General features: G+C 44.2%; 2 protein-coding genes across 6 annotated transcripts; one reads left to right on the top strand and one right to left on the bottom strand.

Annotated features, from left to right (window-relative positions):
• Positions 1–334: 334 nt before the first annotated feature.
• sall2 (spalt-like transcription factor 2) lies at positions 335–9624 on the bottom strand. 4 transcript variants are annotated; one of them, XM_026150651.2, is made up of 4 exons: positions 9073–9624; positions 7397–7543; positions 2021–5886; positions 335–1695 (listed from the first exon to the last, which is right to left on the bottom strand). In XM_026150651.2, the coding sequence occupies exons 2-4, from the start codon at positions 7470–7472 to the stop codon at positions 1393–1395; spliced, it is 4245 nt and encodes a 1414-aa protein (XP_026006436.1). In that variant the 5' UTR covers positions 7473–7543; positions 9073–9624; the 3' UTR covers positions 335–1392. The 4 variants fall into 4 exon arrangements, with proteins under 4 accessions (XP_026006436.1, XP_026006437.1, XP_080148560.1 ...); XM_026150652.2 differs by lacking the exon at positions 7397–7543 and having other exon boundaries at positions 9073–9528; XM_080292434.1 differs by lacking the exon at positions 9073–9624 and having other exon boundaries at positions 7397–7740.
• A 6755-nt stretch (positions 9625–16379) lies between these two features.
• trim110 (tripartite motif containing 110) lies at positions 16380–22440 on the top strand. Of its 2 annotated transcripts, none has more exons than XM_026150250.2 (8): positions 16380–16494; positions 17239–17749; positions 17832–17924; positions 18069–18302; positions 18717–18739; positions 18928–19073; positions 20493–20764; positions 21372–22440. In XM_026150250.2, the coding sequence occupies exons 2-8, from the start codon at positions 17261–17263 to the stop codon at positions 21639–21641; spliced, it is 1527 nt and encodes a 508-aa protein (XP_026006035.2). In that variant the 5' UTR covers positions 16380–16494; positions 17239–17260; the 3' UTR covers positions 21642–22440. The 2 variants fall into 2 exon arrangements, with proteins under 2 accessions (XP_026006035.2, XP_026006034.2); XM_026150249.2 differs by having other exon boundaries at positions 17832–17927.
• The last annotated feature ends 116 nt before the right edge of the window (positions 22441–22556 follow it).

The raw sequence follows: 22556 nt of genomic DNA, 5'->3' as shown, positions 1-22556 counted from the left end.
GGTGCTAGAAATGAAGGTGAAGGTCAAATGCTTAGCCAACCTAGGTTCTCATGTCCCCCATGGCCTAATATATTGTTGTGAAGTTTGAAGATGATCCATAAAAAGTTGTGTTTTATAGAGTTTTTACTGATTTTCAACATTTAATGTGAAGTTGACTTTGACTCAGTTTTCCCCTAAATTAAATCAGCTGGAGATTTTATTGATCTCTAGCATCATACAAAGTCTGAAAATAACATGTTGAAGACTGTGGATGCTAGAGTGCTAACAAACAAACAAACTGAACCGACTACATACTCCCTCCCTTTGGGGGAAGAACAAGACTGAACAATATATATTTTTTCCCAAATTAGTTTTTAATGTGGAGATACTGAAATAACAGCGTACAACAAACAGACAGATTTCTTATACATTCTATACACAAACTTAAAGTTTTAGTAACTTTAGCAACTGAAAGGGTTTTACAGATAGTACTTTTGGACTAAACGACAATCATAATACTCACAAAGCTGAAGGGCAAGGGTCACACAAAGGATCGCGCCCTCACTGGGCTCACAAAAACTGCAGGTGTGCTTCTGGTTTGACGGGACAAGGTAGTGAAAAGGAAATCACAGCAGGAGCAAGTAGTTTTAAGAGCCACAGGACGGGGACAAAAGACTCCATATACACCCCCCCCTCCCCCCAGTAACACATTCATATTGTTCACCTTGTTGACTTTTACAAAGCAAGATGTAGTTTTAGATCCAATAATTTGTTTACTCATCCCTATCAGCAAAAGAATTCTCTTCATATGAAACACACATGAGTTTGCTGTAGTATTTTCCAAAATATTTTCTTTTGGTTGGCTCGAGTCTCCTTTGGTGTCAGATGGATGAGATTTGGTACATGCCACAACAGAACAAAAGTGTCTACATGTTTACAACACTACCAAAAATGGTTTAAACTGGTTATTGTAGCTTCATTTCCTATGACTCAAAGCCAGTAATATCAGATTTATCTATCTGAGCCTGTTGGGATGTTTAAACGTAATATGAATTATGACCCATTCTCTTTTTTAATAACCAAACATTTCAAATTTTACTCTGTTAAGAACGTCAGACAGACAATGGTAGTTTCACTTTTTAACAAATCCAGCTATAACTGGGCTAATTTTGTTACTTTGAATACACACTTTTTTTTTATTTGCACTACAGCTGTCTCTTTTTTAATACAACAGGACCAAGCTGATTGACTCACAACTTTAAATATACAAACATATTATTCTGACTATCATTGACAGGCAACCTGAAATGTGTTAAGGAAGCAGTACTAATGATATGCCCGTACAGTTACACCAAGACGTAAACAACAATCAAAAACACCGTAACATTTACCAGCCAGTTACGGCTATGCGAGTTATGACCCTTCGCTGGACTCTTCCCCAGCTTCCTCGTGGGCTCTTGGATCCATCTGTGACAAAACAGGAGATTTTGATGATTCGTTTTCTCCTCGGCCTGCAGTGGTTGGGTCATCAGTTGGCTCAGCGCTGGTGTTGAGGAATGCTTGATACTGGTTCCAGAAGCCTGCTGAGCTCCTAGTGGCTGGAATGTTTGAGGAAGTCATAGATGTAGAAGAAGGAAGTTGGTCAGTGGAGGAACGGCGACTCCGGGCTGACGGACGTGATGTTTTGGATACCACGCCGTGATGCTTCATGTGCCCCTAAAATTGAATAGATTTGAAAGATTTTTATTTATAATCATCATCTTGTAAAGACAAATCTTAATAGAATTTGGGTAGGCTAAAATTGCACAGCAGAGGTAATTTTAGAGTCCAGCTTAATTCAATTCAGTTTAATTCAATTTATTTAGTGCCAAATCACAACACCAGTCACCTCAGTGTGCTTTACATTGTACAGTAAAGCACTTGGTGACAGTGGGAATGAAAAACTCTCTTTTGTGTAGGACAAAATGCTCTGTTCAACACAGTAATTGTGCAAACATAACTACACATCTTATTGATATAAATGATGGAACTTGTTCCTTACCTTCAGCCCACTGCGACTGGCGTACTCTTTTCCACACTCAGCACAGCAGTAGGTCTTCTTCTCAGGACGAGACATCGGAGACGGGAGGGTTGGAGCAAGGTTGATGGGGCCAGAAGCATCCAGTATTGAACTTGAGCCGAATCCACTTATGCCATCTGCCCGTTCTTCCCTCCCATATGAACTAAAATGAAAGCTTTGACGTGTCTCTCTTACAAAAGTGGCTGTTTTCTGGGGTTCGCCTCTTACTTCAGCTCCAGTGTTGTCTGTATCCTCCAAAGCTGACGTCAGCTTAGGTTCTCCTTCTGGCACAGTTGCTTGGTCTTGCTTTGGTGTTGTGGGTGGAGATGAGAGCTCTTTATCTTTATTTATGGGCTCTGGTGATTGGGGCCTTGGAGAGACTGGGTCTGATTCCAAGGTTGTTGTTGTATTACCGTCACAAAGATTGGGGTTAGAGGTGGTGCTGGGACAGGTGTAGGAAAAGGGATCATCGAGAGCAGGTGTGCTTTGCAAGTCCTCTACGTTTGATTTAGAGCCAAGGAAGGCATCGGAAGAGGTAGATACTTCATCCTCTCCACAGTCCATCTCAGTAGCAGTAGGTGATTCTGTGGTTTTGGTAACACTGGAAGTAAATGGTGAAGGGGTAGATTTTGGAAGATTGAAACCAACAGTGGCTTGTGGAACTTGGTTGTCTTCGCCAGTTGGTGAAGCTTGATCTGTCTGCTGGGATGCAGGCAAAGGGACACTGACAGTAAGCACAGGGGGGTCTGCACTGCCTGGTGGTGAAGTCTGTGTGGTGGGATTCATAAAGGGGTCAGGGCTTAGGTCAGAGGGGGGAATGTGGTCTGGGCTGGAGGGTGCAGACTTGCCTGGATTTTGAGTGAACTCAGCTGATTTCATACTGTCAGAGGCAGGGACAGAGGCAACTGTTGCAGTATTAACTTGTTGAGTTGGAACCATACTCTTTGAATGGCCTGCGAGGGGAGGTGTATTACTTGAAGTAGCATTTGGGTCAGTGCACTGGGACTGAGATTGTACCAAGGATATGGCTTTAGATTCAGCTGGCATCTCATGTGCAGAATCCTCTGTGCCATCTGGAGGCAATTGTCCACCAAGGTGCATACGGATGTGGTGCTGAAGCACGAGAGCATTAGTGAACTTACGTTGGCACAGTGGGCAAGAGTTCTGTACACGTGCATTGGGGGGCCGGGCATGATGGGTGGCAATATGGGATCGCAGACTGCCTTTGGTAGAGAAGGATCGTCCACATATCTTACATGGAAAAGGCCGTTCTCCGAGGTGTGTGGCCTGGTGCAGCCGCAATGCTCTGGGGCAGCTCAGCACTCGTAGACACACCCCACACTGATTGGATGTAAGGTTACCAGCTGGATCTGTAATCAGTGATGGTAACATGCCTCCTGCCATGGCACTTGCTCCATTGGCACCCATGCCTAGGGCAGCTACCATTTCGCGAGTGAAGTTTGAAACCGAAGTAGTAACAAGGCTAGAAGACAGTGGAGATGCCATGACATATGTGGTAGAATTGCTGGCATTTGTGAAACTACTGTTTGCTGAAGTTGCTAAAGAGGTAGTGGTACTGCCAGATAACATTTCCATCACAGAATTGGAAGTATTGGAAGAACTCCATGGAGAAGAGGAAGGTCGAGGGGCCTTCTCTAGCTTCTCGACCAGCCTTTGCAGCTTAGAGGTTTCCGATGTAGGAGTGGGGGCTATGGAGGAAGGCAGGGAAGATGCATTGGTAGTTGTGGGTGGACCTGTGACTTTAGGAAAAGAAGAGAAGGGAAAGGAAAGCTGGGAATGGCTTGAAGAAGCATGTTGGTGGGAGCCTGGAGCAGAAGGTAGAGGGGTGCGGAGCAAGCCCAAAGCTGGATGGTTGTAGAGGGATGAGTGTGCAGCTGGGGTAGAAGAAGGTGTGGAGACAGTTGGGAAAAGAAGCTTAGGTAGGTGGGCTAGCTGGGAATAGGCAGCAGGGGAAAGCACTGGGGCATGGGGAGGAGTGTTTTCATCAAAGTGATGCTGCTTGGCACCCTTGAATAATCCTGTGATGGCAGAAGATGAGGACAAGGAAGGGTTTGAGAGAAGGGAGGTTGCGAGAGATGAGGTGGAGGAAGACGATGAGGAGGATGAGTTGGATGAGCCAGTTGTGATAGATGCTGCAGCAGCTACCACTGCAGCTCTGTTAAATTGCAGGAGAGAGTGGGAAATCAACGCTAGATCAACACTCGGGGGCAGGGGTAGGGAAGATGGGGTCGACCCTCCAGAAGCCCCTAGTGGTAGCCCAGTACTAGAACCACTGATTTCCAAACTGTCTCCAGATGTTTCATCCTCAGCCCTATTTTTTCGCTTCTTCTGTATCGTATTCATGGCACTAGTACTGCTACCGCTGCTCATGTTTTGTCCCATATCCGATCCCGCAGTAGTCCCTAATGCAATCCCAAACAAAGACGGTGGCAGAAGTGACAGCGAAAGCTCGGGGTTTTGTTCTCTGTGCCGTAGGAAATGAACTTTGAGGTTACCTCGTGTAGTGAAGCGGCTGAGGCAAACTGGGCACTGGTAGGGTCGTTCCCCCGTGTGTGAGCGGAGATGTATCTGCAGGGCTGAATCACTGCTGAACATTTTTCCACAAAAGCGACAGGCATGCTGGAGACGGCCGACAGTGTTGTTGGAACTGGATGCAGAAGAAGATTCTCCTCCGTTAGAAGCAGATTGCAGAGCATGTTGTGAGTTTGGGACTATAGGTACTGATGTGGGGAGGGGTGTGTTAAGGAAGGAGAGACCACTGTGCCCGCTCACTGAAGTAGTATTTGGAGACTTCTCATGAAGATACCGACTGGGTAGAGCTAATGACAGTGCTAGCGGATAGGTGGAGGAAGCCACTGTGGTGGCAACAGAGGAAGAATTCAAGGGAGCTGATGAGCGAGAGCTCACCCTTGTGAGACCATGAGCACCAGCTGCCCCACCTGTTTCCTCCATCTGCACCTTGTTAGGCTGCAGGATTTGAGACAAGGAGGTGCATTGCTGTGTGGGCTTGTTGACTGCTTGGGAGGGAAGCAGGGAGGAGAAACATGCTAGAAGAGGAGCCATAGAGGTGGAAGGCTGAGATGCAGTTGGCTGGGTTATTGGACTAGATGCCCTTTTACTGCCTTCCAGGCAGAGCTGAGGTACAGAAGGGAGAAGATGTTGGGCAGGTGTGTCTATGCTATAGGAGGCTCCACCAAGGCGCAGGACCTGTCTACAGATCTCCTCTGTTATCTGCATCTGGTGAATTTGTCTTTGCTGCAACACCCGAAGCTCCTCCAGGATCAAAGCTATGCTCAGCTGGGTCCTAGAAGGTGCACCCGAAGCAGATGACACTCCAGGGCTTGGGGTAGGTGTAACAGGACTCGGAGGGCCTTCGGGCACACGACTGGGGCTTCCAGGGTGTGGTGGAGGACATAGAGAAGCAGAGGATGAGGAGGAGGAAGAAGAGGTTGTGGTGGTGGCTGATAGTCCCAGCTTGGGAGAGGCCATTTGTGAGCTTCTGGGAGGGTAGGTAACAGCACTTACGAAAGCTGCGGAATTGCTGGCAAACAACTTGAAGCCAGGTGAGAATTGTATGTGGGATGTGAGAGGGGAGTAAGGGAAGTCTGATGAAAGGGAGGGCTGTAGGTCTTTGAGAGGCTGCTGGTGGGGCTTTATCGGTGAACAAGGTAGGGATTGACCCTCAGTAAGTTGAGAGGCGATCTGAGAGCCCTTGAGAGATGAACAGAGTGTATGGGGCAGCTGGGAGCTTTGAGGAGAAGACAAAGAGCACAAAGTAGAATCCGTGATAAATGAAAAGAAGTGTGACTTCAGTGCCGAGGTGTCATCTGCAGGTATTGAAAAAAAAAGGAAAAGAAATTTAGGTGGCTACTTCACGTGAAGGGTATGAAAAAACAAATGGTCTGTAGGAGGTGAATTTTGGCCTCAGGGGTTAATTTCCAGCCAACTAAACTAAATGTTTTTTCCTGTTCTCTTTGTGCTGCTTCTTTACTGCTGTCTGCACACAGACACACATGCTTGCACACAAACACACACATGCACTCAGAATATACTACTCACCCGCAGAGGAGACCACCTTGTTTCCAGGGAAACACACACAAGACCTCCACTTCCCTAAAATAAAATAAGACGCATCCTAAGGCAATCTTTCATCTATGCCTTTCTTTCTTTCTTTCTTTCTTCCTCCATTCAGTCTGTCTTACTGAAGAGCCCATCCCCCACTGGCCCAGTAGGGGTGTCAAGAGTTAGTTCTTAGTCAAGTACTGAACACTTTGCAGGGTATCTGACTGGCTAGTAAAACTGACTTTAAACAGTTGGGGGTCCCATTCCTGATAGGCCAGCCAGAGGAAGAGTTTGTCGTGCAAGCAAAACATGACATGACGACTCAGCAAATATGTTCTGCAAGCAAACTCCGTAACACTTTGTATACTCACGTGCACCCAAATGCATACAGAACTTCCTGCTGTTAGCTCAACAGCTACAATTTTGTGACACAATGGGGTCCCTATTCCTGTAACTGAAGTGGACAAGCGGACACAAATACACACAACTGTGTGTACACACACACACACACGCGCACGCCTTCACACACACGTCTTTGTGGGCATGTTCATGCTTCAGTGGCTAGCAACAAAGCTGAATGGGGACAATGGGCTGTTGCAGTTAGAACACCTTATACAGTGCCCCACAAAGTTTCTTTTTCCTTGACCTTCTCGTGCTCACGTCTTTGCTTCAAACCCTAACCCTTTTCATAGCACACGCCTTCAGGTTCACCTTGCATTGTTTTTCAGTGATACTGCTTTTGATTTATTGTGTTTTTCTGAAATATGGGTGGTCTGTGTGTTTGAAACTGGCAGTGTGAGAGGAGTGAAGATACTTGGGTTTAATAGGGCCAAGGAAGCAGCTTAAGGCTTAAACCTGCACAGAAGGAATTAAAGCGTCTGCACTCAAATTATTCCAGCAAGCCATTTTCTTAGCACAATGCTATAACATGCACATTTAACTTTGGTTAAACTTTTAGCGCAAATGAACTCAATTGAAACACTTAAATTGAATTAATAAAAGGCTGATTAAGAGTAAATGATTACATCTCAGTCAACAAAGCTTAAAATATAAACAGTAAAAACATATTTGAAGTCCCAAAGGAGCTAATAGTCATTTTAATTTAAACTGTAAATGTACATCCTAAATAAGCACTACATTTTAATGTACTTGTGTAAAAGGCACAAAGCGCATACTAAGAAAAGGCTAAGTCTCCTATACTACGGCATCCAATGTGAATATCGTCTTACTTATTATTGATCATTGTTCTATTGATTTATATAGTCTATGTCTCACCATGCTCAAGTTTCCGACAGGCACCCAGGGTCAGGCTCATAAGCTGCTGGGGTCGTTTCTGTTTCCGACGGGACATGCTTCAACAGGATGGGACCGACGCAGGGGCGCATTGGCCAACACACAACTTTTACTCTGTCTCCCTGCGCACTGAAAAAAGCAGGTAACTAAATTACTTAGACAAAAAAAAATGAAAGAAAAAAGAATTAAATAAATAAAGACAAACTACAGTATGGTTTCCAAAAATCTGACACCGGGTGATCCGGTTCGATTAGACTTAATAAAGTGGCTCCACGTTTGTGGCATTGTGGAGAAGAGGGGGGGAATACAAGAACCAAAGAGGCATGTGTGACAGTTTCTCTCAACAAGTCTTTCTATTCTGAAAACACGGCGTTGGCCCTCCTTCTCTGGACACACACACACTCGCACACACGCATACACACAGCTCACTTGTTCATCCACTACTTTGCATTCAAATGGCGAGTGAACACCCCATCTTTTGAGCCGAGAGTCCACTGCTTCTGTTCGGTAAACCCTTACACATTTACGCACAAGTTCATCACATTATGAGTCCTCCCCGAGCAGTCGATTGTTAAAACGTAAAAGCTAATAGTGCGCAAGGAAGGAAGAAATCCGTATCCGCTAAAACCTTGTTTCCCGAGACTATAAATCAAACGCATCCTGTCACGGGGCGTGTTGTCGAACACCGACACTTCAAAGTGTGCGTGGGCTGTGTTCCCCCCTCCCGACACCTCCACAAACAGCCTCCTGCGTGAGCTCGGTGAAACAGAGCGCCTGAAATCAGGTGAAATTTGCAACAATGACGTCGAGGGAGCTCAGCTGAGTGAACATCACCCTCTCCGAGCCTCTCCAACACATAAGGCCACTGACTGGAGACACAATGCTCCCTTTTCAAACCTCATCACGGCTGCTTAGCACGTGGAGTTGGAAAAAAACACAGCCATGGTGAGGAGAAAAATACATTTTCCACTTGGGCCCCGTGACAGTCCCCCACCCAAAAAGCATCCACCTTCTTCCCTCTCTTACTGGGGCTTGGGCAGAATAATAATGGAGCCAAAATTCTAAATCAGTAATTAATACGGGTAATAACCATCCACTAATCTGACGTTCTTAACAGCAAGATTATATTGGGAAAAAGGCTTTCTGTCCAAACCAGGCAGTTATTTCGGAATATTGTAGGGATTAAAAAGGAAATCATTTGGCTAATAACCTACGTGTCATTGTGTAATCGCTGGTGTCTTGTAAAAGAGAATAAAGCCATTACTCTAATAGCAGACAAACAGTCGAAGCGGATAATATCATCCCTTTTAACCTGGTCTCCATCATTCCAACAAGGCCTTCTTATTCTTCTTAATATTAGTATGATTTTCGTGCCATCTCGCCAGTTTGATCGCGTATACAAAGGCTGAACGCGCGCCCGTGTGTGTATGTGAGCACCAGTGTTTGGAAACCAAGCTCAAAATCTGGCCCTGAGATGCGCGTCCCCGCTACTGTACGGCGACCTGTTGCACGCCACGCGCGTTCCTACATCATAACAAGTTATGATTCATAAATATTATGACTTCTCCGGAAAAAAATGCAGTCCCGGATGTGCATTTCCCCCACAGGCCGCGCGTCGCCGACACAAGCCCGTTAAATATAACACAAAGAAAACTTACCATGTTCGAAACGATGAATTTTTGGCAGCGATATTGTGTAATGACAGGAGAGAGAGAGGGAGAGAGAGAGAGAGTGGGGAAGCCGGGGAGCTTGTGTTGGGAAAGATCGGCTCCGTCTCTCAGCCGGGACACTGGCGCAGCATTTTCCTATTCACTGCCAGGGATGCGCAGTCACACAGCCGCATTTTTTTCAATTATTTATCTCCGTAGAAAACCGCGTTCTTTCTCTTATGACAAAAGGGTTATTATGCCTGAGTGTGTTCACCCAGAGTCCAGGGTCAGGAGCGAAAGCAGGACCGGTGCAGATAGCCGTAGCCTGCTCGCTACAAGGGGAGGATTATGTTTTTCCCCCCCTTGGCCGTAGATTACGTGTCGCTCTTCCTCCCCTCTTTGTATTTGTCGGGGCCTGCTCCTGTCCGGCCTGTCTGCGCTAGCTGCGGTACTGTCTGTCTGTCTGCTAAGCTGGCTCGGTGTCTGTCTCCCTGTCTCTTATAATTAATGGCCCTCGCCGCCAGACGGTCCTTAGGGAAACTGTGACCACGGTTACCTCCACATTGGCTCTCAGTGTGCATGTCACATAAGAGTGCAGGCCCGGGAGCGCGCACACCTCTGATGCAGACATGAATCCATGTAGGATTTAAGTGACAGAGGTTCCCATTGATAAAAATAACAACCACTACTGAGTCATATTATTACCCTCCTAGGACCTGGCGTCCACATATATGTGGACATCACATTTTGGGTTATTTAGACCAAAATACTCAATTTTGCTCTACAGGGGCCTGATATCCACTTACGAGGACATTATACTGTTACTGTTCTATCGAAATTTCAAACGAATATCCTCATGTGGCTCTCGTTTTTCTTAGAAACAAAAATCAGGTAAAAAAAATGAAAATCTGGTAATTCTTTGTTTTTACAATCATCGGGTCCCAATCAGCCCAAATATCAAAGAGAAATTAAAAATGCATGCCGTGGAAGAGTTCGGGTCTTAGGAGGATAATGATTTCTTTTTTTCTTTTTCTTTTTTAAGGTTAGATATCTCTGTAGATGTAGTCCACAGACTGATGTTGTATTGAATTATCAAAAAAAAGAAAAAGTGAGCAGCCCACTTGAGCCACTCTATCATTATATTTCGTTCATTTTGGAGACAATAATGTGAAAATCAGTAGAAGTAAGTGATGATATAAAGAAAAATTCTAGTCTCCTCCAGAGTATTTACAGGCAATTTATCTTTCTTTGGTGACCCCTATGAGAAAATATGAATGATTCATGTTCATGCACCGCTTATATTAGTGTTAAACAGTGTAAAAAGCTTCTGCTGTGAGTTTCTTTGTGCATTACAACGCTTATTTTGTCAGCTAATGATGTAGTTGTGCCAGCAGCCTCATTTTTTATTTGTATTACTGTCATGATATTGATTATTGTCTTATCTTAACTCATAAGAATGTCTCCCTATAAGCAGACAGGTGCGGTGGCTTGTGTGCTACAGCAATAAAGCCACTAGGTGTCTCTCAAAGACATGTTAAAAAAGAATACCAGTGCTACGTAATTAGATACTGAACGAGTTTACAATATCTTTTTAATCAGTTGATTGGACACATCTATATAAGGTCCTACAGTTGACAGTGCACGTCAGAGCTCAATCTGAACCATGACGTCCAAAGAATTGTCTGTGGATCTTCAAGACAGGATTGTATTGAGGCAAAGATTTGGGGAAGGGTAGATCTGCAGCAGGAGGTCCCAGTGAGCACTGTGGCCTCTATCATCTGTAAATGGAAGAAGTTGGGAACCACCAAGACTCTTCATAGAGCTGGCTGCCTGGCCAATCTGAGCAACTGGGGTAGAAGGACCTTAGTTACACCAGCCTCGTGTGTGGAGGAAACCAAGCACTGCTCACTAGATTGAGTGGAGTGCAGGTCAGACCACCAGAGGAATAATTCACATAGCCTATTGATTCTGAGGCTGTGTCCCCTTTGTGAGAGTAGTAGAAGATTGTGAAATGGTAGGCAAAGAACAGAATTGTGGCTGCTGCCACCACCAAACCTATGACCCCCTATGGCTTCACTTCTGTCAAAGACTTTCTATCTGGCTACAAATAAGCCTGCAAGGCAGATAACAGAGGATGGTGACAACTAGAATCTGGTTTGGTCAAGAAGGCATGATCCAGAGTCACGTAGACCAGTGAAAGTATCCAAATGGAAAATGAGATGAGGGTGGATACCAGGATACCAGAAATACTTCTCTGCAGAAATCAGTAGCGCGAAAACCACATTGGAGGTCAGATCAGTGTGCGCTATTAAAAATTCTGCTTATGATTAAGACAGTTGTGGTCCTGACCTGAATGACATCTGACAGGAGCAGTTTTATGGGAAAGATCAGAACTGCTATGTCTTCTTTTTTTATTAGACACAAGCAGGCATGGCAGGCCATGAAGCTTTCAGGCAGCGCATCTCACGTATTGTAGAGTGTGACGCCTGAGAAAATCCAAAAAAATCCCCCCAAAACATAAATGAGTTACCTGCAGAGTCAAAATCCTACTATTACACCAAGAAATTAACTAAATAGTAAGAGAAATATCCATAAAAGTCCAGTAAGTACAGCTGTGATATGATTTAGGTTTAAGTGACAAAACACAAGCTGAGGATCTGTTGTACAAACTTATAAAGAGGGTCCATTTATTTCATTGAATTACTCACCTGTGCATCCGTGGTTTATCTTTTTCAATGAAAACATACAAAGCATTTAATAAAAACTTAAATACAAAATGCATATTTGGAATTATGTTATGTGTTATTGTATGCATGTTTAGCTGTGGAGCAGGAATAAATTCTGGAAATCAAACTCAACAAAAGACCATACACGGTAGCTGTTAGTGGTCACAACGGAAGGGCAAAGTGAATATCTGCTGCATTTTCTTTCCTCCACTTGTCTACAGCTAGATATCATGTTGGTATTAAAAACACACACGAGGAGGATTAGATTATTAGTCAGTGTGATATATTATGATATATAATTTGTTCTTGTCTGTAATTGTCTGTACAACCAAATTCCCCCCTGTGGGACAATTAAATGATTATTCTATTCTATCTGTTCTAATGAAGCTCGTTAATGACAGTTCTCTGCTTTGTTGCAACCTCTGCTAGCGAAAGTCCACACCTGTACGGCTTACATTTTATAACAATGACAGTGCTGCACATGCTGCAAATATTTCATTTTTCTAGTTCAACATCTGCAGGCATTCACTGTTCCAGTGTCTTGAATGATACAAAGTTGAAAAATAGAAACATCAAATTTCATTTGCTTCACATTGCCTTGTGTTGCTCACATCACTTCCTGTTATCTAGATTGCATTATACCTTAGATTGTAAAGTGAGCGCAGTACTCAGTGTTAAGGGGAAGATATTTGTTTTTATTGTTGTTAGGGGCCCAATTGAGCACCGTCCTGACACCTTTACATTCATACCACTCTCCAAAAAGAAGGAAAATGGGACAATGGTGGTCTGACTGGATCTCGTAAATACCTACATGTCCTTACTCAAATAAAGGTAAAGAGACAGTGAGTGCTACTATGGTTCAGGGATTATGCTTGACTACTCTAACAACCTCATTCTGATCCTCTTGCCTTGTTGTTGAGACTTACGTTAAAAAAGTGAGTTTTGGATGCACCATTTTACTCTTAAGAGTCTAGTGAATAAAGACTCCTTTATGATCCATCCATCCATCCATCCATCCATCCATCCATCCATCCATCCTAACCACTTTTCCAGGGCGCTAAAAATTATCCTACCTGGCAGTGGATGAAAAGCAGGGTACACCCCAATGGGCCACCAGTCTATCACAAGGCTAACCCAATAGATAGACAACCATTCAGGCTCACATTCACACCTACAGCCAGTTTCAAACCACAAACCAGTGAAGGAAAAGTGTTTGCAGCCTGAGAGACACACTATCCATCCCGGCAACCAGCAGAGAACTCAGACTTATTAGAGGAGGTTTAAGGCCTCTGCTGCTCAGAACCTACTACATGCTGGATATCACTGAGGCCAGAATTTGTTTAAACCAAGGGTCCAGAGAATAGTCGCAGTTATGGTAGCACCACATGGGCACGAGCATTATCACCCGTCTGATGGTTTTAAGACCCAAAACATCCTATGACTTTAGGAAACATTACTGATTGAAGAGTCCAGGATATTGTACATTCAAATTACTCATACTGTTAAGTCAGTTAATAAATAACAAAAGAGGTTTTTTTTGTTATTTATTAACGCTTAGCTTCATGCCTAATTCTATGAAGTTACATTGTCATTAAAAAAAACAATAACATTTGAATATTTCAGGAGCTAATTGGTGTTTCTTGAATGGATGTGGCAGGTCTTTGAAATTTTGAACCTTTATTATAATGAAAAAATGGATGTCATCAGCTCTCGTAAGTTCACATTTCTTAGAGGTGTCTATTAAAGCATGAAAATTACAGTAAGACCTCAATACAGGATGCTTCCTCCAAATTTTTAGATTTTTCATCAGAGATGCCAGGAGAAAAATTGCAAAAATGTTCCCTTGACAAAAGTTCTGTGATTATTTGCTTTTCTGTGTGCAACCTTGTGCACCGCATCTTTGTGCCGAAATCCAACCCAATCCATTTCTATACTGAATATTCTGAAGGTCGTGTTTTTAATTGTAAAAAAGGCTTGGGGAAGAAAAGAAGAAAAAACCCCAAGGTCTTCTTTCTCATGTCTGTGCATGGAAATGTTGGCAGAAATAAAACAAAATTACTTTGTATAAAGCTGAAGACCTGTGTTTGAGAGCAAATAACGCACATATATTTGTATTCCTTAAGACAAAAAGAAAAATTAAATATAGAGGTAAATACCTCGCCCTACTGAGCTTGCTGCATATGTTGTTTGTTTTGTCCCCAGTATCACTGACTGAATGGTTCACGTTGATAGTTTTTGTGATGGGAAAATACAGTAGTATGCATGTGTTTTTTTTTTTTTTTTTCTTTTTCTTTTTTTTTGCCTGTCCCGTTTGGCTCTTTTGCCATCAGAATTGTTGTCTAAAGGCAAAGAAAGATGCCCAACGGATTTACTTTACCAAACTGACCATCCCAGCCTTGCCGTAATGGTCCATTTGATTCACCTTTTATTGTTTATTTTATTTTCACTTACTGAATACGGGACAGACTTGACTGGGGGAAAGAAGGGGAGAAAGAAAGAGGGAAAGAGAAACAGCTGAGAAGAGGGACGGGGGAGAAGGGCAAAAAACAAAAACCAACAGAACGGGCAGAGAAAAAAAAAAGCATATATCAATCACCTGGGTCACCTGCTGAGAAAGAAAAAAGAAAACAAGCAGAAGAGAACAAGAGTAATAGAATAAACAACATCACAATGATATATGGGAATATGACAGTAAATACTAAATGTTAAACATTATTGTGCAGCACATAAGATCAACAGAACACAGTGTGCTTTGAGGTAGGAGCCAAAAAGGGTGTAGTTTGTGGGTGTGACCACCCGTGTGTACACCTGTGAGCATGGACGTGCTTGTTTTTTGTTTTTTAAAAGGTTCCTTCATGTAATAATCTGCTAGAGGGTGTGGGGGGGCCACAGCCCCGTCCTCCAGGGCGTGAAGCAGGTGTGGAGGAGATCAAAACTCCAGACATCCAGAGGCCCCCAGAACACAAGAGACCATGGAAGACCAACAGAGGGGCAGCTGCGCCACTGTCCCGGAAAGAGCTGAGGAGAGTCCCAGATAAGGGCTCACTCAGCAGCCGCGGCGCAGAAGCCAGGGGGAGTTGCAGTGACGCGCCCGTGAGCTCCGCCGGCAGCCAGCTGCGCCTGAGTGACCGAGCCCCAGGCCGAGAGGCCGGGGGCACCCCACCTCCGAAGTGGCCCGAGCAAGCCCCAGGCTCCAGGCCCCGATAAGCGGCCGCCAAGGAGTGAGCCGGTGTGTACCTGGACGCCCATCCCCGGACACAAAGAACCACCAACGCACCGATGTCTGAGGGGGTCCGCCACTGGCAGGGGAAGTGGTGGTAGGGGGAGATAGGCCTCCAAACCTTGGAGGGCCTGAGATGTCCCCAGAGAGGTGGCGCCTGACACCCAACCTGACATATAGACACAGACATACAGGCACACACAGATACAAACATCCATTCCCACCCTCATGCTCTCATATGCACTTACTCCACACTCAACCAACGTGGAGACAGACATAAAGAGACGTTGTACACACGATCACACTCCCCAAGCGTACTCTACAAACCGGGTCTAGGTGCCCCCGCCCCTGGAGGGGGGAACTGCACCCAGACCCAGGTGGTGTTTCCCTTTTCCCTGCGGTGGGGAGAGGCAGACCGCCCCGACTCCGCAGCAGCAGGAAGGCTCCACACTCCAGACCGCAGTCGGACGGCCAACTCCTCCTCCTAGTCCTAGCCCCCCTGCTCCAGCAGGTCGCAGAGAATGGGGGTGAGAGAAGACTCCAAACCTCCCTCCACCCGCTCATTGTAATGTTGATGCATGTGTGTTCTAAGGTGCATTTAAAACCCAGGAGGGCATGGAGCTACCTGCCAGAGAGCAGCAGGTAAGCGCATGGTCCCTCCTGCTAGCCCTCAATGTCTACGTGTATTTAAAATTGAGAGGTGGGCAACGATGCCAGGGGTGGGGTGTACACCCTGATGGTACTTTGGACTCCGTGTATCGTGCCCACCCCCAAGATCCTATATGTATGTGTAATGAGAGTGTGAGTAATGTGAATGTCTAAGTTGTGGGATAAAATTGAGGCAGAGGCAGCCAGAAGGGGACAGAGGGGGGGGGGGGGGGGTAGCCTCCTCTGCACCCTGGTGACATACCCCTACTCCAAGTCCCTGCATGTGTGGGTGGTTGTGGTGGAGCGGGAAGAGGGAGGCAGCTGGAGATGGGGAGGGAAGGAAGGGAGGGGCAAGTGACCCCTCCCTGGGGCCAGCTCCCCCGCTGACCCCAGTAAGCACCCCCATGTGTGTTTCAACAAAAAAACCAAACCTCTGTTATAAGTTCACTGGCCCAACAAAGTCAGGTAAAGCTAAGCTTGCTGAAAGCTGCAGTCATGTTTCTGAATGACAAAAACAAACGTATGGAAAGCGTTGGACATGTGGGACACACATGGTGTAGGACAGCTAGAGAGGAAACGCTTTATGTGACGCTGACATGTTTTAAATTGTGCAGGGACATGATGTAAACTCTAACCCTAAACCTTGTATCTTCAGAGTTACCTAATCAATTTCCCTGCCCCACTCCCCCCACTTTTGCCCTTCCTCCCATCTCAGGATCAGCTGACCTCTCTGAGTGCAGTGAATCTGTTGGGATTAGCCTCCAATCGGCAGTCTGATTGCACACAACTCACGCACTCACAGATGGCTTTAGTCTGCAAACACTAAGAAGCTAACGGGTAAGGAATGACACTTCTGTGGCTTTTTTAGTAATTTCTAATGATACATAGTTGTTAGTTAAAGCATTAAAGTTTTGGGGGAAATACAGAAAAGAAGAGCACATGTAAAGGAAACTGAGCCAGCCATCTGTGTCAGATGATCTCCTGATCCCTCCACTGCAACAGCTTCAGTCTAAGTGCAGTTAATGCTCGTCTACAGTCAGTGTTACAACACCTTTGCTACTATTTTAAAGCAAAGGAACCACCATATATTACACCTGGGTTTATTAGATAATTGCTTTGTTTCATTTGATAATGTTTTAAATATCTGATAGTATATATTATTGTAAAGAAGAAGAAGAAGAAGAAGAAGGGTTTTTTTGGTATTCTATGTCATTTCTAGCACTTTTAGTTGTGCTGATATATTCCCTGACAAAAGTGGATGAGGCCTTTCTGATATTTTTGTACACTTTCAGCATGTTTTCTCAGTAAAACCGCTTACTTTGTGAAGTATCTATTCATAGAGCACAGTAGGCAAAAGCCCAGTAGACAGGATTACTGGTCTGAGTGCACAGTTGGAGTGAAACAAGCATTCCCAGCTTGTCACCATTCCAGCGCTGCCTGTGTGTGGTTCTGTCTTGTGTTAGTCTTTCTTATACATCACACAAACATGTTAGTCTGTACAGTTGTTGATATTTGTACGTTTTGTGTGTTTGCCGCTTAATCAATGTGCTTATTTGTTTTCGTCCTGTTGTATGAAACCAGTGTTTATAGTATCCTTGTCACGATGGCCTCCATGGATGAAGAGCTGACCTGCTCTGTGTGCCGAGACACCTTCAGCCAATCCCAGCCCCTGCCCTGTGGTCACAGCTTCTGTCCTGCCTGTGTCCGGGAGGCCTGGAGCAGCCAGGGTGAAGGAAAAGGTCGCTTCACCTGTCCCCAGTGTCAGGAGGAGCACGGCGAAGTGCTGTGCGACTGCTGCCCTCCCGAGGCAGAGAAAGGACAACCGCCATTGGCAGTTAAGACCTGCCTGAGGTGTGAAGTGTCGCTGTGTGCCGAACATCTCCGGCCTCATCTTGAGAGACCGGTGTTTAGCACCCACCTTTTGGTGGATCCGCTGGGCGATCTGTCCCAGCGAAGGTGCCCGGCGCACACAGAGCTGTTCCGCTACTACTGTGCTGATGAGAGAGTGTACGTGTGTGGCGACTGTCTGCTGGAAGGAGGCCACGCTCAGCACAAAGTGAAAGCACTGAGGCACGTGGAGGATGATCTGAAGGTGTGCTGGATGGATAATCAATTAATGTATGTTTTTATGTTAACGTGTGGTTGCTGTAATACCTACTGGGTGATTTTTGCAGGTCATCCTTCAGACACTGCTTATAAAAGCAGAGGAAAAACTGAAAGATGGAGAGCGAATCCTCAAAGAGCGTGAGAACATCGATTCCACCATGGTAGTGAGTACACATATTTATCTGTGCAAAGGAAATCTAATGACTCATAAAGCTGTTCGTACCAAAATCACAAGTCATGTGGTTTGATTGTGTCTCAATCACTGATCTGCCAGCAATCCAGTATTCTGTCCTCATTGGTTCCAGGATTCTCTGAGGCAGGACGATGCCCAGGTGGAGCAGCTGGGCTCAGACCTGCAGGTCCAGGTCAACAAGCTGGTGGTGGCACTGAGAGACATCACCAAGAAGGAGAGGCAGCAGGTCATGGATCGTGTGCATGAAGACTGCTCCAAAGTGAGGGACCACATGCACCACACCCTAAGAATCCAGCACTATCTGGCCTTACTGCTGTCAGAGACAGACCCTTTCCTGCTCATCTGGGTGAGTGTAGCATTAAGTTTTTCCAGAACTAGGTCATGCAAACGAAACTAAATTATAGCTTAAGACAGGATGCACCAGTTTCCAGTAACGATCCAGTCCAATCTCTGATTGGGAGATTAACTGTTGGACGACTGCAGAATATCATTTTTAGCCAAGGAAATCCACCACTGTAGTCCTGACTGGAATATGCTGCAATACCCTACACATATATACAGTGGCCAGAGAGTGAAGCTTTACAGCAGATCACACATTTAGCATGGCTACATATTAGGGCGATTTGAAAATGCAAAAATGTAGAAATGTAGGAATTTATAGAAAAAAAATCTACCTGAGCACATTCACATTCACACAGACAGCTGCTTTTCATTCTGTTGGTGCATTTTTCTCAGCTGTCCTTGACTTTTCTTTTCGCAGGCCTTTCAGTCAGATGACACAAAGTAAGTCCAGAACAAACCAGTTAGACTGAATTAGGACTCGTCCTGAGCTGTGTTATGTTGACGTGTGTTTGGGTTGTCATGTTAGGGAGTGTTATTACAGTGGAAGCTCGAGAGAAAAGAGAGATAGAGAAACAATGAAAAACACAAAATAATAAAGGCGTTATTTCATTTGTGCTTTTGATTTGTAGGTTATTAGCTGAGCTGAACAGTCCACTTTACATCCCTGATCCCATCAGCGCAGACAGGAAGCACATTCTGGAGGACATCGAGCACAAGTACCGCGAGTTCATCACTGCTACCCTCCGCTGTCTCAGTGACCTCAAGAGGGAACTCTGTGAGTGGAATGAATGTGTGACACTTACCTGCCCCGCTAATGATTTTAACGGAATAGCTAGACATTTTGGGGAATGAAGCTTGTTAGCTTTCTTGTTGAACCTCAGAACTTAACCCACATGTCAGAGGTGCTCTGTTAGACTGAGATCTGGTGACTGTAGAGGCCATTTGAATTCCAGTGTAATGTTCAAGAAACCAGTTTGAGATGATCTGAGTTCTGAGTGACATGGTACATCATCCTGCTGTAAGCAGACATCATAAATTACATGGCATTTAAATAATGCTCAGTTGGTCTTAAGGTGAGGCTCCAGAGTGCAGTCATTTACATATTCAATTTAGAAGTGAAAGGTCAGCTAGATAGATAGATAGATAGATAGATAGATAGATAGATAGATAGATAGATAGATAGATAGATAGATAGATAGATAGATAGATAGATAGATAGATAGATAGATAGATAGATAGATAGATAGATAGATAGATAGATAGATAGATAGATAGATAGGACCAATGGCACCTTTGGTATGATGGACTGTAAGCAGTCTTCTATGTATGTAACTATGTAACACCTCTGTAGTCAATGACCTGATTTTTCTTGACATTGTTTGGAGTTCATGTTTGATAAAACCTAAAGAATGTGTTTGTGGGTTTTCATTAACACGTAGATGTCATTAGCAAATATTTCTCAGTTGGTTTCTATGGTTCACTGGAGGACACACTTGCCGACACTCAGAGACTGACAGCTTGAGCAAACAAAACAAAAGCTTTAATAAGATGCTGCTGGTAACTTACAAGAGTCTACGCAAATTCAAAAGCAGCAGACATCAAAACCCCAAATAAGGACACAAAATCTAAGCTGGCACTAAAAACAGGAAGACAAACATAGTGATCAACAAAGGCGGGGAACAGAGGAGCACAGACAAATACAAAGGTAGAGACATGAAGCTGAATACACCAGCAATCTGTTTAACAAACTCTGAGTCTAACGCTGACCTCTAATCCCAAGAAGAGAAACTCAGTTTTGAGTCCAGAATAGCAAATCAGAGTCAGTTCAACTCTAAATATGTTTGCCTTGAGCTAAATAAAGAAAGCATCATCAATGGAGTTAAAACCATGATGAACCATCTATGAATGTGTTGAATAAATAGGAGATGATGTTTATGTTAAAAAGCACGAGTTTAATGACCTGAATTATGCATATACATGTTTGTAACGTTTAAGTTTAAATATATTTATTCAGATGTAACGCAGTGGGGACAAAATGAAGGTGACAGCAATTGAGGATGTAGGTGTGGCTCAAAAGCATATATTTATAAATCTCTGTTTTGCATTTTAAAAGTTCTGTTTTGCTCCATAGAAATGGGCGAACAAGTTTAAGTACTACGAGGAAAGTAACTAAAATTTATCTCTCTCCTTGCAGTAACCAGTCCCTTGAGTCTGGACACAAACACAGCTCATCCTCTGTTGAGCATCTCGGATGACCTGCGCTCAGTTGCACGAGTTAAAAACCGCCTGCCTTGCGCTGCTCATCCCGAACGTTTCGACCACTGGCCGCAGGTCCTCACCGTCCAGACCTTCTCCTCTGGGACTCACTACTGGGAGCTGGAAGCCGAGGGATTCTGGGATGTGGGCATCTGCTACCGAAGTATTGGACGGAAGGGCAAAGAAGGCAATGCATTTGGGAACAACAAGGTACAAGTGTGCCGCAGAGCCAGAGTGGTTAATCACACTCGTTCCAGTGTTAGATTTTGTGTTTTCTTTGCTAACTAATAGAATGAGCAGGAGCCTCTGTTTGATGCCTGTCCCTGACATCTCTCAGTCTGTTTGGCATCAGTGAAAAAGATTTTTTCCTTCGAACATCTCATCATTCATTCAGTCAGAGTGAAACAGTAAATTTGGCCTTGAAAAAAAGTGAACCTTCTTTCTATTTTCCTCTGGTGCACTAAAGCAGTTCAACAATTGTATTCCAGTTCTATTCTTTCCTAGTCTATTCTTTTGTGTACATTTAATTTTATGTTTAGGTTTTTTACTAAAATCACTGCCCTGATTTAACCGTCAATGATCGAAGCACATTTTGCAGAAGGATGAGAACATTTACAGTGATACCTTCCTTGTCAACCACATGCAATTTAAGATATAGCCAATACTTCCTTGGAACGCTGCAGTGATTTTTGCTCAACTTAAAATATATATCAGTTACTAAAATTATCGCCAGATCAATTTCCCCCACATCAGTAATTGTTTGATAGTAAAGTTTCAGCTGAAATGAAAACATCTTCCTTGATTAAACCCCTTGTAGGTTTCATGGAGCTTGACACAGCAGCACGATAAAAAGCTAGCCGCCTGGCACAACCGCAGGAAGACCCGCCTCACATACCAAATGACTGGGAACCGCGTTGCTGTAGCCGTGGACTACAGCTCAGGCACCATCACCTACTCAGAGGTGGGACCGTCTAACAACCTGATCCACCTCCACACTTTCTCCACCACCTTTACTCAGCCGGTGTGCCTGGGCTTTGGACTCTACAAAGCTGAGCTCAACAGTCGGATCACTATTGTTAAAGTCTGATGTGATGAAGAGGACAGCTAGGAGGATGATGATGATGAACTCTGTGCTGTTTTGGCCATTCCAAAATAAAGTGCTGTTGTTTTTTCCCCGTCTGTGTAACTTACGCAAACCTCTGTTGGAGTCTTTGCCATGAGCTGCTGTTTCTCTGCTTCCTGCTCTAAAACAGAGCTTTAGCTCTTCCTCACCAAAGAGACAAAACTGTGTCTTCTAAAGCTGCGATCAGCTGGCATGTGAAAACATTTCCAGAAGACACCCAAAGGGAATTTGATACTTCCCTAAACACTAGATGGAAAGGCTCATTTTAAAGGGGACCAATTATGTTCATTTCCAGTGTTGGGCAAGTTACTTTGAAAAAGTAATTAATTATAGTTACTAGTTACTTCAAAAAAGTAACTGAGTTAGTAACTGAGTTAAAATATTCTAAAAGTAATTAGTTACTTTAGTTACATTGTTCAGCACCTTGATTCCACAGCAATTAGAAATAAGGATGGCCTTTGTTTATAAAGTAATGTAGTTATAGAAAAGCTGGAAATTTGTTTGGCTGATATTAATATGATAAACTTGAACTTTTTTCTCACTCCAGCCTTTCTTAAACATCTCTGAAGCTCTACCTCTGTTTTGGGATTTCCTGTCTGTATCTAGGAGTGTCTAGACATTAAGTGCATGATCAAAGAAAAGCACAAAAGCAGCATCTTTATGGATCAAACGGTGCTGCGGATCGAGGAATCCAGCTCTATTTACCACATGCATAAAGACCTGGAAATAAATCTCGCTGTCTTGAAGATGGCGAAGGATCTTTTGATTCTTGTGAGGAGATCAATGTTTTGTTTGGGAATTACAGGGGGGGAAGGGGAGAAAACTGCCACTCACTTGCTAACTTTGCTCTTTGAAGCTGCTCACACTTATTTATCTTTT

Source organism: Astatotilapia calliptera, chromosome 18 (assembly GCF_964374335.1).
Source record: "Astatotilapia calliptera chromosome 18, fAstCal68.1, whole genome shotgun sequence".
Taxonomy (NCBI): Eukaryota; Metazoa; Chordata; class Actinopteri; order Cichliformes; family Cichlidae; genus Astatotilapia; species Astatotilapia calliptera.
This window is presented reverse-complemented; position numbering and strand designations above follow the sequence as displayed.